This window comes from Orcinus orca, chromosome 6 (assembly GCF_937001465.1).
Source record: "Orcinus orca chromosome 6, mOrcOrc1.1, whole genome shotgun sequence".
NCBI classification, from domain to species: domain Eukaryota; kingdom Metazoa; phylum Chordata; class Mammalia; order Artiodactyla; family Delphinidae; genus Orcinus; species Orcinus orca.
The window spans coordinates 108876012-108893499 of NC_064564.1; the positions used below are offsets into that span (position 1 = coordinate 108876012).

Below are 17488 nucleotides of genomic sequence, written 5' to 3' on the forward strand. Positions count from 1 at the left end.
AGAAGCCTGATATTCTCAATACTTTTAAAGTAATGGAAGGGATGTCTACAGCTACAAGCAAACATTATCCAGTTTTCGGCACTTTCAAATCTAGACAAATCTAGCCTTTGGCAACTTCAATCTTCTTTCATCTCTCTATACTCAAAGAATTTTTAATAATATCTATAATTATAACTATACTTAGAAATGGTTAGTTTTACACTAGAGGGTCAAGAGAACACAGCTTAACAGAATTAACAGAATTATCTTGATACTTCAGAAATCATTTTATAGTTCTACAGTTAATGGTGAACTGTAAAGCTGTTAAAGAAATTAAGCCATTTAAGATTGGTTCTTCAGAGGTGTTAGAGATACTATATGCAGCCAAAAAAAAAAAGTACAGGCATAAACCTAATTATAGATAGGATGCATTTTAATTTTAAGCTATGACTCATAAATGTGTCTAGTTTATATCCGTCGGGTATGGTATAGCTGATTTTAGTTACCCCAGAAGACTTTTTACAAAAGGAGTCTATCACTTTTACTTTAAGAAATCCTGAGTCATGTCTGCCAAAACTCGAAATTCTAACATCTCTGGTAAATGTGTCTTTTTCTTCCTTTATCATCAACTTGAAATAAATTAAGACACTAACCAATACTTCTTGCTGCACTGGTATTTCAGGTAGGGGAGTAAGCAATGGAACCTGCTGAATGTCTAGTGATGAAAAAACAGCAACAGGGAGTCCCCCCCACCCCACGTTGGTCCAGTTAAGCCGCATTGCCTCTAAATTGTCATGATAGGGAGGGGCCAGTTGGTCAAAGGTCTGACACAGGGGAAATATCACATGGCAAGTTTCTAGTGACAGGACTGAGAGGCAGTAACAAGCTAATGTGAAAGGATAAAAATATCAAAAAAGAAACCCAGCTCCATCATTACTTCTCAAAACTGAAGAGATTTATCACTCTTTTGTACGATGGCATTGCCATGCAGAAATTCTTTTCAACTTCAGAAGAAAGTTAGTTTAAAGCATGATTCCCACACATATAAAATTTTAAATGTTAACAGGATCACAAACCTCCTAGAAAAGAAATTTACTAAAGATTATTTATTAAAAAAAAAATCAGTCCCCCAATTTGTATCTCTTACATTATAAAACATTTACACTTAGGCAATTAGATAAAGCATAATTCTTAAGAGGTTATATAGTTATTAGAAGTCAAGAGAGATGTGCAAATGAGTAACTTGACACAATAAGCGAGTAAATTTGAAAATAATACTGTTTTGAACCACATTTAAGCCTAAAATCAGACCTAATAACCAAGCCACACAGAATAGGTTGGCTGATACCAATAACACTGCAATACTAGACAAAGTAAAACAGAACACCAAAACAGTATAAAAATTAAAGTGGATTTAAGACCAACATGATAAGCACAGGTTTTTGAATTAATTAACGTATCTTATATTTCCAATATAAACATTTTTGTAAAATACAGTGATTGTGTAAATAAAGCTGCTTAAAATACTATAAGTGGCGTAAAACGAAGACAGGTATTTCTTAAATCCATAAAACAATTAACATAGCATTCAAGAGAGTGCTTATGTGAACAAAACAAATATATATTTATATATATACATCTATCTATATATATATATATATATACACATGTGTACCTCCGTCCTTCTTCTCCAATTCGTCCCTAATTAGAGGGGAAGTAAGTATCACCTTCAAAGTTAGCGTGGGTTCTTTTGTATTCCGAATTATAATAGATGCCTCATCTACACATTGTTCCACTTGATATTTCTCTTCTGTGAGTTTCTGAAAGTCACAGAGATTTCAAAAATACCCAATTAATTAAAATTTCAAAAAATGAATGACTGTCCCTTACGTTTTTAAATGTTATTAAGGATTAGTATTACTGTGCTAAAAGAGCAAATAGTCTTTAACTAGTTCTTTAGTGTAGAGGTAACATTTTTCTCTCCTCCCAACTTACCAGCAAATCCTTTCTCCATCCCTCAAATAGCAACCACAATGTCAATCATCTATACAATTATTAAACAACATTTAAAACCATTCTTTCTAATATTTGAAAATGAAAGTTACCAAAAGCATCATTATATGAGAAAAGGTAAATTATTGTTCTTGAAATTATTACAGAGGACAAGTATAGAATAATAAACCCCCAGTTTAGAGAGCATTCCCAGCAGTTTATTATTCTATAATTGTTCCTCTGTACCGGTCCGTGGCCTGTTAAGAACCAGGCTGTACAGCAGGAGGTAAGTGGCGGGCAAGCAAGGGAAGCTTCATCTGCTCCCCCCCATCGCTCATATTACTGCCTAAACCATTGCCCCCCATGCACCCCCATGGAAAAACTGTCTTCCACAAAACCGGTCCCTGGTGCCAAAAAGGTTGGGGACCACTGCTCTAAACTGATAACTTTTTGATAGGACAGCCTAAACAGGAACTCCTACTTGCTAAGAACTTATAAGATTAGATAGGTTTTTATATAAGATTATGTAGATTTTTAAAGAAAATCAAGGAAGAATGAATAAAAAAGGATCTCTGCACAGTCACTCATCAGCAAAAAAGTTAATATAAACAAGTAACTAACTTCCTAACAACAGGTCTCAGAGATCATTCAAGTGAGACCTTCTTCAGGGCAAGTCATCTGACATCCACAGGGAAATGTACATTGCTTCTTTTAACATACAATTATACACATACAAAAAATAATCACCAATTAGAATCATATATTGTTATATTTAACGTATCATTAAAGTTAATAGTTTAATAAGTTGTGCAGGGCCATTCTTGGTGGTGAAATTTAGTATCTATTATCTGACATAAATAGCTGAACAGTAACACTCCTGGGTCTCTGCTCATCACCGAGCATTGAAGGAACTAAAAGCCATTTATATAAAACCAGCATTTTACCATTAAACATCCCAAAAAAGACAGAAAATAGAAAATTCATTACCTTAATTTTGAACAGAGGAAACCAAGGAAGGGAAAAGCAACACAGTGGCTAGAAAAACCAGAACTAGAATACAGAGAAGAAGCAGAAAACGGCTCACATTCATTTTGCCACTATAAGAGTATTAAAGATGTATCAGAGAAAAAGCAAACTAAATTTTTCAATTTAGTTTGAAATTGCAAGTAAATTTCAATGGTCCAGTGATTAAGAATCCAACTTCCAATGCAGGGGACGCGGGTTCGATCCCTGGTCGGGGAACTAAGATCCCACATACCACGGGGCAACTAAACCTGCACGCTCTAGAGCCTGCACACCACAACTAGAGAGTCCACATGCCACAACTACTGAGCCCACGTGCCACAACTAGAGAGCCCACAGCCACTAGAGAGTCCACGTGCTGCAACTACTGAGCCCATGCGCCACAACTAGAGAGAAGCCCATGTGACACAATGAAGAGCCCGCACACCACACTAACACCCGACACAGCCAGATAGATAGATAGATAGATAAAATATTTTAAACGATAAAATTTAAAAAAATAAAAAATAGGTCTCATGTATATGTCTTAAAAAAAAATTATACATGCAGATCACCATAAGACACATCCAAAGTAATAAACATATGGTATGAGTTTTGGGCTAGACTAATTCTAAGTGATTCTGGTTTTGGTCATCCTTCTCCCTTGCTCAAGGAAGTACTAAAATCACCCTAGAAAAGAGTATGTAGAGAAAAGGTAAGGTACAACCCCAATTAATTAAGGTACTTTGATAACTGAAAGTTTTGCTATAATAAGTGCTCAGGAAAAAGATTTTTAATTCACAAGAAAATAAGATCATATCATATCAGAGACTGGTTTTCCAAATAAACACCAAGAAAACAAAGGGGAGGTAGTGATTTTTAAAGGTAAAAATCACATTTAAAATGATTTTCTGAAATATTATTAGTAATAAAACTATGTCTGTGCTTATGTGTATATATGTGGGTGTATATATGTGTGTACATGTATACAATTTAATATAAAATGGGTGTACAATTACATACCCATTTTATTTGGGTACCTTTACCCAAACACCTATGGTCATGGATCTAACCATCACACAAAGCAGCCAGTTTCACTGCCGGATTACTCTATTGGCTATGGTAAATTCAAATATGTTTCTTTTTTTTTTTTTCCAGCAGTTTAAAAAAAAATTTTTTTTAATACATCTTTATTGGAGTATAATTGCTTCACAATGCTGTGTTAATTTCTGTTGTTTCTTATAATGTCCACCACTGGTCTTAAGAGTTCAGGCCACCTTTACCTCTTCCAAGAAGCTCTTCAAGATCTAAAGATATTTGTGTCTTTTTTCGGCTTCTCTAGGCTAAAAAGCCCTCCTCCCTTCAACTTTGAAACAGTTTACACAGCCCACACTCTCTCCTGGGTCCCTCCCTTGAACACCTGCTAGCTCGACAAGAACATTTTAAAACTGTGGTGCCCAGAAATAAAGACCCTCACTCAGGAGAGAAAATGCAGAGTTCACACAGTTGTGATCTACACAGAGAAAGTTCTATTAATGCAACTGAAGCTCCAATCTTCTCTATCTTCAATACTCAAGAAATACGACAGATCGTCAGGATAAGAACTTCAGTTTCTTAGTGCAAATGGTTCTCAACCCTTTTTCCATCCTGACATACCTGAAAATATGACCACTCTCATAAACAGGACGCACTAAGTGGAACAGAAAAGGGGGTGAGATGGTTGGAAAAGCCTCTATGTCCAACCCTTTGATCACTGCTTTAGCATAAATCTAAGAGTAACAATGTTCACTACAATAAAAGCAGAAATAAAGATTAAATTTTAAAACAATATAAAAAATAATGGAAAAAAGATGAATTTTGTTAACATTCTGATAACAAAAAGTATAGTTATTCAGAAAACCGTTACTGAGCTTTCCATTTCTTAAAGCTTTATTGTACTCCATGTTGCTTACCACTCTCCCTCCCCAAATGATCACATAAGGATTTAAAATAATTTTTTAAAAGAAATGAATTTAACCCTTGAAAGAACAGAAACCTTTCTTCAATCAGAATTGAAAATGGAAAAGCCAAATGTTTGTTCAGTCACTTAGAAAACCTTAAGATCTAAAAATGATAAAATAAAACAGTGCTCCAGAAGTTAATACAGGAGAATGTGTCAACAAGTAACACAAATTTGAGTGTCAGGAACAGTAGATTAAAAAATCAGGAAGATGGTTTTGAAGATCAGTTGGTGAATATGAAAGAAAATGATCCAGTAACAAAGCTAATAAAAACAAATTTAGAATTCATATTACTTGGGGGGAAAAAGTCTCTTTAGAAGAAATACAAATACAGGAAACCAACAACAAAAAAAGAGAGCATTCAACAACTCAACAGTTTGACCTTGTATACTCGTATCTATTTATGTGACATGGATGTAAAGACTAACTAATATGAAATCATCAAAAAGCTATAATCTAATTATACCACAGATAACACATCTGAAATTGAAAGGTGATCATTGCTTCCCAATTAGTGATGCAACTAGCCCTTGGAGCAGGCTGGCAGAGCAGGTCCTAAGGTGACCACAGCCCCAGATGAACCGGTTGACTTCAGCCCTGAGGAGCCCTCAGCCTCCAGCAGCATCCTCCAGGAAGCATGACAACATTAAAATTGTCTAAATGCATCCCAATGTGAAAAAGGTTTGGAAACAAGGAATTAATAGCAACTTTCCATTAACAGAATGAATGAGTGAAGTTAAATTAACAGTCTTCAATTTAAAAAATTATCATCTATGGAAGTCTCCAGTTGTCTAGGCTCTTTTTGATCTTTCAATTCTTTTCTGCATTATACCAACCTTTCTAAGAGTTTTATAATGCTGAGAGGCCTAGTCTGGAAAACATGAAGACTGTCAGCAAGACACATCTGAAAAATTTAAGACCGTACTTTAAGAGCCATCTTAATTTGGTAAATATATCCTTAATACTAATCACCAGAAGTTTGCCTTAGATGTGATGGATGAGTCACTGACCCAGAGTAGTAATTCCACTTGTCTGTACCTACCCTTTACTATTACCAATTTCTTATTAAATTTATCAAGGTCACGGCCTATTTTTACCTTTTTACAAATTCTCCTAGAGGTACAATTAAACTGTACTCACCTGAATCTGAATAGGAAGATTATCTTTGACTGTATTTAACAGGGTCTCTGTGGGTTTGTCTTTGCACATTAAAACCAGCTCCAAGTCCATATCATCTTTAATCAGCAAGCCTTTTGCAACCAGGCCAATCCTCATTACACCACATAATGTCCGACCACCTTGATCCCTAAAAATAAAAGTCTGAATGATTACTTTCACAACCTATTTCCCAAACTATAACTTCATCATCACTTGGCTTTCTGGCTAACCATATGAATTGATAAGGGAGAACATAAATCCAAATATCCAAAATTCTGCAAAAGTACATCTCAGATTTAAGGCTCATAAACTATCTACCACAAAGAATCAATAGGGAGAATATTTCAGACTACAGATCTTTCAATACTTTATTAAATCTATATTGCTTAGGAAAATCCAAAAATACTGTATCCCCTTAAATATCTTTTCAATTTTTCTAACTTCCTCCTTCTGTCTTTTAATTAAGTAATTAAAGAATTGTGAGAAACATGAACACCATGGTATACTAAGAAGGAACATCAGGGTGGAAATTAAAAGACCTGAGCTCTACTCCTAGTGGTGCCTGCTGGCTCAGTATATGTAACTGTAAAATGGCTATCCACTAGATAAGCCTTAGCTCATCCCTTCTAGCTGTAGCATTCTAGGAATCCATAAAAGTTTCTGGGGAAAGGAGAATAATGTGATAAAAGTAAAGAGCTGAGGAACCCAAAGATGATCTGCCAACACAGGCATTCCATATCCAGTGGTAGCTAAAAGAACAAACATTCAAAGAACATCAAGTCATGAATGGTGTGTAAGAATACTGTTAACATCTATCCTTGATTTTAATACCAAAAGTTTCTTATTGGTTCATTTCCCTCAATCACAAGTGAAAATGTAACTAAACTGAGCGGTCATTCAACAAGCAAGCAACTGTTTGAGTATGGAAAACATACTAAAGGAGCTCCAAACTCTCCAGCTCCTGAGGCTCACACTGCAGACTAAGTACAAAAGCTGTTTAAAACCTGCTTCAAAGGGAAGAGAAAGGTGACATCTGAGAATAAACTGAGTGCCACAGATCTCATTAAACCTTACAAAGAGAGCCCTGTATTTGAAAGACAAGGAATGCGAATCTCAGAAAAAGTGATTAATTGCTCAAGTTCACAGAGAGAGTAAAATGGCAAAGCCGAGATTCAAACTCAAGTTGGTCTGACCATAACACTCAAGTTCTTTATATAATTACAGCTGCTTCCCAATTTCAGAAAAGAGAGAGGTCAAAATTAGAGAGGTCAAGCAAGGCAACCTGCAAGTGTGACTTCAGCAGAGTCGTGATTTGGTTAAATAGAAAAAAAGGTCATTCTAGCTGGAGGCAAAGAATCAGCAGAGTTGGGCCCAAGTCAGCAGAGTGGGGAATGAACTAGAGAAAGGAGAAGGGACAGAAGTAAATTGTGGCAGTGGAAACAAGACAGGAAGTTATAAATAACCCAGCCACGGCTCAGTGCCTGACACTCCTTAGAGATTCAGTAAACGTTAAATCAATGAAAAACTATAAGGGTGGTACAAGTATAGAAAGAAAGAAAAAGCATTTTGAAGGAAGTGAACCAAGTATGGAATTATTTGATATTAAGAATAGAGTCTAGGGCTTCCCTGGTGGCGCAGTGGTAGACAGTCCGCCTGCCGATGCAGGGGACACAGGTTCGTGCCCCGGTCCAGGAAGATCCCACATGCCGCAGAGCGGCTAGGCCCGTGAGCCATGGCCGCTGAGCCTGCGCGTCCGGAGCCTGTGCTCCGCAACGGGAGAGGCCACAACAGTGAGAGGCCCGTGTACCGCAAAAAAAAAAAAGAACAGAGTCTCATCTTTGATTCTTTTTTCTTCTATATCCCTGTTCTTTCATCTTCTCATTCTCCCAAATCTAGTAACAGTTTTTTAATTGCCCCTCTGTAATCACCCTCAAACCCCTGCCTTCAAACTAGCTTATTTTCAGGCTCTTACTACCTCTTACCTAGACCACCTCAATAACTTCCTCTCCACTGGCCTTACTAAAACTAACCCCTACCATCTATCTCAGCTACTGTATGTACACAGTATGTTGCAACCAGAACAGTCTTCCAAAAGCACCACATGGATGGAACTCTGCCTGTTATTTTCCTGGTATTCCACTGAACACTTAGACATGAGCATATTGGGAGGCAATTGAGGAGACAGCATGACTTCCTGCTTCGAATCCCAGCTCTGCCACTTACTGTGTGACATTGGACAAATTACAAATTACTTGACTCTTTTGAGCCTGCCTTCTCATTTGTAGAAAAGAAATAATACCTCCCTCAGAGTGGTACTGAGAATGTCATTTAATTAGTGTAAGTAATGAACTTAGCCCAGAGCCTGGCATATATTAATAGCTCAATATTCCTTAAACAGTCCCTATATTTTCTCACACCTAGATCTTTGCTGAGATTTATTTCTTCTTCCACTTCCACTGCCTGACAAAACCCTACTCATCCTCTGGACCTACTGCAAATGCTACCTCCTTCATAAAGTTTTTTCTGATCCCCCGAACCAGCATATAGTCTCTCCCTGCTCTGTATTTTCACATTTTTGTCACAGATACGTGAAGTAAAGATGCTAAGAAAACTGGATCGGGAGTCCGACAGACTTGAATGTGAATCCTGACTCCACCACACACTCATTCACTGACCTTAAGCAAGTTAAAGTTTGTTAATGATTCTGAGTTCCTGTTTTTTCATAAGTAGTGGAAATCTCTTAAGTAAAATGGGGGTGGAGAAGGGGGATAACAATAATAGAGACTAGCAGGTTTGTTGTAAAATAATGTGAAAAGTAATCTGGTACAGTAATTGGCACTCAATAAATGGCAGACATTCTTAACTAGCCATTATTAGCTTGCTTATTAAATTCCATATCATAATTATGATATACTTGGTCTTATCATGTACAAGACAGCATGACTGAGCAGAGAAACTAAGTCCTAATTCAGTTCTGAATTTTAATAATGAATTTGAATATGACGTATTATAACGCAAGTGACCCAGATACAGGGAACTAATTAAAATTAAGCTAATATTCCTAAAATACAAATAGTGTAAACTTATTCAATTTATTTGACTTGTGAGTCAGCTTGTAAAGAGGTAAGGTAACAGCACACAGGTTAAAGCTGCCTACCAGTCTCTGGCAATAAGAGGTGCTTAGTAAATATAAGCTAGCTTTCCCCATCTCTATGCCCTCTGTAGTGCTTAGCATACTCCAGGAGCATAATACGTATCTATGACCAGAACACACCTCTGTTCTTGGACGCCTCTGTTCTAAGGACACGATCGTTCTGCACTCCTTGAGTTCTACCACATGGGAAGAACCATACACAAGTGCTCAACCCCGGAATGTTCCACAAACTGGAAACACTTTACAGAGACAATTGATAGCCTGCACACAGAGCACTCTATTTAAAGATCCAAACAAAGCACGGAGTATGTTATCTTTTAAAAACCTTGAAAACTCAGTGACCTGATCCAGTTAAGCAAAAGTCTACTGGAGCACTTTCCAAAGGTCTGCTCAGCCTTGACAGCAAACAGAAGATGTATTTAGAAGGCCTGAACTTCACTGAAAAATAAAACTCCACTTAGAAATAGTAAAAATAGCAAATTTTATATGTATTTTACCACAATAAAAAAAAGTTTTTAAAAGGGTATAAACACATTCCAACGTGCAATTTAAATATGTAATGTGGTAACTCACTGGCGGTCCAGTGGTTAGGACTCAGCATGTTCACTGCCATGGCTGGAGTTCAATCCCTGGTCCACGAACTAAGACCATGAAAACCACACAGCGTGGCCAATCAGTCAATCAATAAATAAGGAATGCATGACTATTTCACTTGCACAGGGACTGGGATTTAACTTGCACTGGGAATGGGCTAGATTACTGGATGATACTACTAATTACCAAGAACCCCCAAATTTGACAGTATCTTTTTTAAAGCCATCATATGCAAGAAAAAGTGAATTACTGCCAAGAAACTTCTAGCTGACACGTCCCTGACTAGATACAATGTATATATTACCTGTAAAAAGCTAACAAAGTCAAGAAAATACATTCTTCAGCTAAAAACTGATACTGATTTTCTTTCATCTGAAGATGGAAAGGTTACACTATCACTCAGTTAAAGATATCAATTTATTACTACCTTCCCACTATTATCTACTTATCACAGATTTAGAATTGAAAGCCTGAGAAAAAATTCTGTAACTTCTATCCTCAATTTACCAGTTGCAGCCAAAGTAATGTTCTTAATCCTATTAATACAATAGAGTCAAATGAGCTACATTTTTTGAAGTAAACCATACAATTATTCCAATCATAGTGACATTGCTCAAAACAATAACTCTAAGTTTAGCAAGGCATAAAAAGTTTCCTAGTTATCATTCAGCTTCATCTCATTAATCTCTTACTGTTGTTGCAGCACTGGGAATACTGTGCTATAATTGTTGAAGGGTCTGGCTCCCATTAGGCCTTCATTCATTCCACAAATACCCAATGAGCATTTACTATATGCAAGATACTGTACTGGATCCTGGAAATCAACAACGCAGATACAGTCATAAAAACCTTTACAGTATATTCTCCTGCACTCTCTCTTCTACACCAGGATTTTTAAATACCTGACAAAAATGACATTCTATGATTTTCCCAGAGACCAAAAACACTACTATTTATTTCTGAATTTAGGAGGCTAAACCAACACATGAAAAAGATGACATAGCATAACCTCCAAAAAAGAGAAGTTTTCTTTAAAAGGGCTTGGTGCTTGCTCCCTCGAAAGGCATCCTGAACAGGTCTATCTTCTTTTTCTGGTCTAATCATTATTCCTTTCTTGCTTTCCCTGCAAATTTAACTCAGAAAAATTCCACAAACATTTACTTCCTTGTTTACAGTCATATAAATGAGAGAACCCAAAGAACACCAAACAGCAAATGTAACCCAGTGGGACGGGACCCTGGGCATTACAGGACAGCACCACAAATGTCAGGTCACACTCACTTGGAATAGGAGTCTACAGCCTCATCCTTCTTCACTTCTGTCTCACCCTCTGCTTTTGTGCCTTTATTTGTTTCATCCAGCCAATCCGAGACATGTTTAAGAGCACACTCAACAGTAGACACCATATTCTGAACAGCTTCAAGTTCCTCCGGAGACGGATAAATTGTTGAATGTTTCACCATAACATGGCGATCATCATTGGCAAAAGATCTAATAGATCTCTGTCAGAAGGTGAAAGGAAACTATTACTTCAATAAAAGAAATGTTACCTGAAAAGGATGACTTACAAATATATTTAAGTCAAGTCATAGCATTAATTGTCAAACTGCTGTGAAACAGTTAACACTGAGGCAATGAAAAACTGCTCAAGAAAGGAAGTAAAACCCCATCCTGCCAAACTCCACACCAGAAAATTAGAGATCTTTCATTCATATTCTGGAAGAGTTCACCCAAGTTACATTCAGTATTATGTATATGCCACATTTTAGCTCAATCTATGTGTTTTCAATACCACGTCAAAAAAGGTCATCCATATCACACATCATCTACAAGAAACATGATACTTCCTAGCTTCGACAGAGTATCTAGAAATGCATATGGGTGACTCATGATACCCAGTCACTCCTTTCCAAACTCCTGGACACTTCTGCATCTAGAAAAATTGAGATTTTGTAACATAGTAATAACACATAATACAAAGTTATATGTGAACAAGATAGTAAAACTATGGACCACATTAGAATATTATTTATTATTTGGCATTCAAACTTTGGTGTGCAGCTTTAATTTTTTAAATAGATTAGTAGGAGATATTCCAAATTCCAGAATGGGGAAAATACATATTGTAAAAGAATTAATTTTCCAAACTAATTTACAAATGTATTCACATTCTCAATCAAAATCCCCTCAAGATAGATTTTAATACTCAACAAAAATAATTTTAAAGCTCATTTTGGGTGGGGGGAGGGAAGTCATGAGTGTATCAAGAACTATTCTACAAAGGTGGATGGGTGGTACCATTATGCTAAAATATCAAAAATGTTAAAAGCAATAATTAAAATGACATGCTGGCCCAGAAATCAGTGGAACAGATTACAGCCTAGAAACAGAATGAATTTCATGAAAATTTAATAGAGTAGATCCTTCACACTCATGAGTCACACATCCAAAAACCTTTGAATATTTCCAAATTTACAAATACCATAAAGACACTTGTACCAGTACAGAGCAAAATGAACAAGGAAAACTTGGTGAGTTTCCATAAAGCCAAAAGTATTTGACTTAAAGGGTGGCTACAGTGCCCTAACTTACATGAAATTATGTGCTAGCAGACAGTAAATATTTTGTTTTAAAGTCTTTACTGCAAAATAATATATTTGCAATGCTTTATCAGTCTTGTCTCTTTTGTTTGTTTGAATGTTAATGTTTTAAAATCAGATTAATTTGGACACTAGTAAATTAATACTACAGTATCATTGTCCCCTACAAAATGAAGCTATAACTAAAAAGGTAAGTAATCCTTTGAAACCCTCAATTATTACATAATAAAAGTTACTAAAATCAATCATGAAGATTTCCTTTTTTCTAGACAAAAGCCAATCTCTGTCTAGATTTCTTTCTTGCTCTCAAAGTCCATGACCAGTTTTCCAACTGGAGAAGTCTTTTGCTACAAAGAAAAAAACTTTTTAACCACTTCATGAGATTTACTTATATATCCCAAAATAAGTTAACAAGAAAACAAAAGAGCCATGTAACAAATTGGAGATGCTAGGTTGTTCTAGGGATTATAACTTATTGATAGTTAACTTGCTCTTTAAAAAAAAATTTAAAGAAAAAATTCCACTAATATTTTAGTTCTCAATGTTAACTTGAGATTTTCTCTGTCATTTAGTTTTATGATGAGTTACTAAGTTACTAAATTAAGTTACTCAGTCCTACACACTGGCCACACCTTAGGAAAATTACATACTGCTACCTAACACAAACCTTTGGCCTTTCTCTCACAAAAAACATAAGACTGCCAATGTTAAACCCAAGAATCTACTGGATGTGATAGGACAAGCATCATGAAACAGTGATGAAAGAACTGAATGAATGGTATTACCACCCCCCAAAAAAAAAGCTACCTTATTTACCCAAATAAGCTCCACATTGATTTTAAGTATTAAAAAATTAATTGGAAGAACTATGCAGAAACAAAGTTCTCTTTCAAACCTGAGATCTAAGGCAAAACTGGAAAACACCTACTGACCAATTAAACTACGTAAACACAAAATTTCTACACCAGACATCTAAAGCTACATTTAAGATGAATAAACTAGGAAAGGAATTTTCATCAACTATGGCAAGTAACACATATAAAACATTTCTTTAAGTTCAAAGAATATCAAGACTATAGTAGATAAATAAGCTGAAAAGGCAAATAATTTATATGGGAAGAAACACAAGTTACAGTGTCATTTTTCACATCTCACCATAAACGTAAATGACAGAGAAAATCCCAAGTTAACATTTTTTCCCCACCATCCAGAACTAAAATATTAGTAGAATTCCTTCTTTAAAGAGTAAGTCAACTAAGTTATAACCTCTAAAACAAATTTTTTAAAAATCAAATGTCATTTAAAGAAATACCATCAGACTTGCTAAACAACATATTTCAAACATACTGATGATTAATATTTTTGTGCTTTTTCCCTCACTTACAACATCTTTTTAAAGCCTTTTCTCACTTATGGAAAAATTCACACAGCATCCTCCAGAACCAAAATATGAGGAGAAAAATATTCAGCACATTTTACCAATTAAAAAGTTAGGGACCAGATGTTATGACCTCATCTAACATCTCAAATTCAATTTAAGTATTAACTTTCCACAAAAAGCAAGGTTTCCATGATATTCAGTTCAGTGCCCTCAATACACTCAACACCTGACCCTATTATTTTAAAATTAAAAGCATGTGAAAAAAGGTGTCTTTTTGAGTTAAATACTCACACATTTTATAAACTCCAAACCCTTCATATCATTACTTGAAGGACTGGTTCAGGATTTTTAATTTCCATGGGAAAAAACCTGAATTTCAGGTAGAAAGCTAGAGAAAAATTACATAATTTCAAGTTCAAGGTCACCTTAGCCATTTATATCAGTTTGCTAATGCCAGTTTTATTAGAAAATATTATTTATGAGCATTCCCTCCTTTGTATTTAATAATTTACGGCCTGCAGGCTCATGGGGCTCCATCTTGTGGTTTAAAGGGCTCGTAATAAATCTGAACTCATTTGCTTTGCTTAAATAGTAGAATGCCATCTTTAGCTGATACACTGGAGCAAAAAATTACCACCACTTTTTTTCACTTGCCCTCACTGTTAACAGTTTCAACTTCAAGCGACTGAGATCTTTGGTAACTAAATTAAGGAAACATAAATAATAACCTACCATGGTTTTCTACAGTATTTTAGCTTCTTCTTCCGATCCTTTTCCCTCTTTCTTGTCGTCTTCACTAGACACTGTTTTCTGTGACAGTACCTCCTCATAAGCCTGAGTCCCCTGACAGCTCAGAGTCAATACGGCAAAGGTGTTTGAAGACTTGTTCTCTAGAATACACCTGCAAAAGAAAAAGAAAAACAACTTTTCAAAAATGCTTATTTAGAATTAGTTTCATATCAGAGTGTGGAACCCATAAACGTGTTATTGACAAAAATGAAACAATCTTTATAGAGGAAAATTACTTCATTTTAAACAAAAAGCTAATACATCCTTTGAAGGCATGGGCCCAAGAGCCTAAGTGATATGGCCAGAAAAATAACCCTCCTGGTAGCCATAATGTGGCAGCTGGCTGACTTGCACTCAATGAGATGAATACATTAACAGACAGAGATTTATTAAAGAAGTACAACCAGAAAAAGTAATACTACTACTGGTGGCAAAAATGTTGCAATTAACCATGAGATTTTCAATAGAAACTGGCATTAGTCAGACCTATCTGAAAAGTAGATAAGACACCTGAAAATATAACACTGTTGATTGTAACCATGAAGCTTTTCCATTTGATACTGCCATCAGATTTACAGCAAATGTTGGAACCACGTTTCATCTTTAATCATTTTAGGCCTAAAATTCAGAATGCTTTTTTGGCTCTGCTCCCCTAACCCCCAAGAGACCCTACTTCCCTCTCAACCTATATGCACTGTTATGCCAGACTCCTGAATATTCACTAAATCCTGATTTCATTACCCATGAATGACTCTCACCAGAATCCCACAGTATATTTCTGCCCAGAGGCCTAAACACCATTCTATTACCCCTTTGTTCCACTTTTATAAGATTTTATTCCAGATAAGGTAAAAAATAAGCTTTTCTGAGCACTGAAGTCCTTATATAAGCCCAGTGGTAAAAAAACAAAAAAACTAGAGAGAGACCATTAAAATAGAACATATGCCTTACATGGTTATCAGGAGTAACACACACCACAGGATATGTAAACACCCACAAAGAAAGAGCTCCCTCTTCATCTCAATATCTTTCCTTTAAATTCTCCCTTAAATAATGAAACCCCCTTTTACTTTTATTTTTTTTTTTTGCAGTATGCGGGCCTCTCACTGTTGTGGCCTTTCCCGTTGTGGAGCACAGGCTCCGGACGCACAGGCTCAGCGGCCATGGCTCATGGGCCTAGCCGCTCCGCGGCATGTGGGATCTTCCCGGACCAGGGCACGAACCTGTGTCCCCTGCATCGGCAGGTGGACTCTCAACCACTGCGCCACCAGGGAAGCCCCCCTCTTTTACTTCTATCTACAATTATTTCCTATCAGTTGCTCTCTTAAAGAAAAAAATCCTTTTTGAATTCTTGGGACCAGGAAAGTTAAAGGTGACATTTAACTCTCCCCAATACTACAAATGAAAAAACAGACCCACATTTACAGTCAAATGATACTCAGTTGTGACCTACATGCAACACTATTCATATCTTATAATAACCAACTTCCCTGACTCTGACTTAACAAAATCCACCTGAAATAAGCTAGTGAAGATTGATTTTTTTTTAATTATGTAACAACGAATAGATAGAACTTACTTTGATTACTACACATATCAAATCAAGGTAAGGAGGGAACACATAATGCTGCAATTCATAAGGTCCTTTTATATAACAAAGTTAAGAAACAAACTAAAACATGATCCCATGGTAAGAGATATCTCAAAGATCCTCCTGTCACTAAAATTATACCTTTTGTATAAAGATCGCACTATACAATTTAGAGTCTTTGGCACTTCCCATTCCCAACCCTACTCCATTCTAGAAGATTCAACCATTCAGTACTTAGCTGTGAATCCTGCAGCCAAAGATTGCTGCACTGATGAGAATTGAACTAAACTGCTCACAGGTGAGAACTGAAAACAAAGTCCACAAGCTGCTCGCTATAAAAAGGTAAAACCAATAAGTCAAACATATTAAGAAAGTTGACTGAAAGCAGAAAAAGAGGGAAGAATGTTAAGTAAAAGCTGATGTAGTGGAGAAACAGTGGATCACCAATAGCACTTTTCAGTCATCAGTATGGAGAGTAACCACCCTACCTATACATCAAGAAGCTCTGGGCTCATTCTTGCCGCTTTTATTCAACATAGTTTTGGAAGTCCTAGCCACAGCAATCAGTGAATAAAAAGAAATAAAAGAAATCCAAACTGGAAAGGAAGTAAAACCGTCCCTGTTTGCAGATGACATGATACTATATATGGAAACCCCTAAACATATCACCAGAAAACTACTAGAGCTCATCAGTGAATTTGGTAAAGTTGCAGGATACAAAATTAATACGGAAATCTGTTGCATTCCTATACACTAACAATGAAGTAACAAAAAGAGAAATTAAGGAAACAACCCCATTTACCATCACATCAAAAAGAATAAAATACCTAGGAATAAATCTACCTAAGAAGGCAAAAGACCTGTACTCTGAGAACTACAAGACACTGATGACAGAAACTGAAGATGACACAAACAGAAAGATATACCATGTTCTTGGATTGGAAGAATCAATACTATTAAAATGGCCATACTACCCAAGGCAATCTACAGACTCAATACAATTCCTATCAAATTACCAATGGCATTTTCCACAGAACTAGAACAAAAAATTTTTTAATTTGTATGGAAACACAAAAGACCCCGAATAGCCAAAACAATCTTGAGAAAGAACAGAGCTGGAAGAATCAAGTTCCCTGGCTTCCGACTATGCTACAAAGCTACAGTAATCAAAACAGTATGGTACTGCCACAAAAACAGACGCATAGATCAATGGAACAGGGTAGACAGCCCAGAAATAAACCCACGCAC

At 36.1% G+C, this 17488-nt stretch overlaps 1 protein-coding gene across 9 annotated transcripts in view; it reads right to left on the reverse strand.

Moving 5' to 3' along the window:
* STRBP (spermatid perinuclear RNA binding protein) overlaps positions 1-17488 on the reverse strand; it is a 139569-nt gene that overhangs the window by 44253 nt on the left and 77828 nt on the right. For all 9 annotated transcript variants that reach the window (XR_004483011.2, XR_004483012.2, XR_007478093.1 and 6 more), the window contains exons 2-5: positions 14593-14761; positions 11161-11381; positions 6114-6279; positions 1655-1799 (exon numbers count right to left, since the gene is read on the reverse strand). Coding sequence is in view for 6 of the 9 variants with exons in the window: in XM_033427236.2 (XP_033283127.1) it covers positions 1655-1799; positions 6114-6279; positions 11161-11381; positions 14593-14595 (535 nt within the window). In the remaining 3 variants the exon portion in view is untranslated. The remainder of the gene's footprint in view (positions 1-1654; positions 1800-6113; positions 6280-11160; positions 11382-14592; positions 14762-17488) is intronic.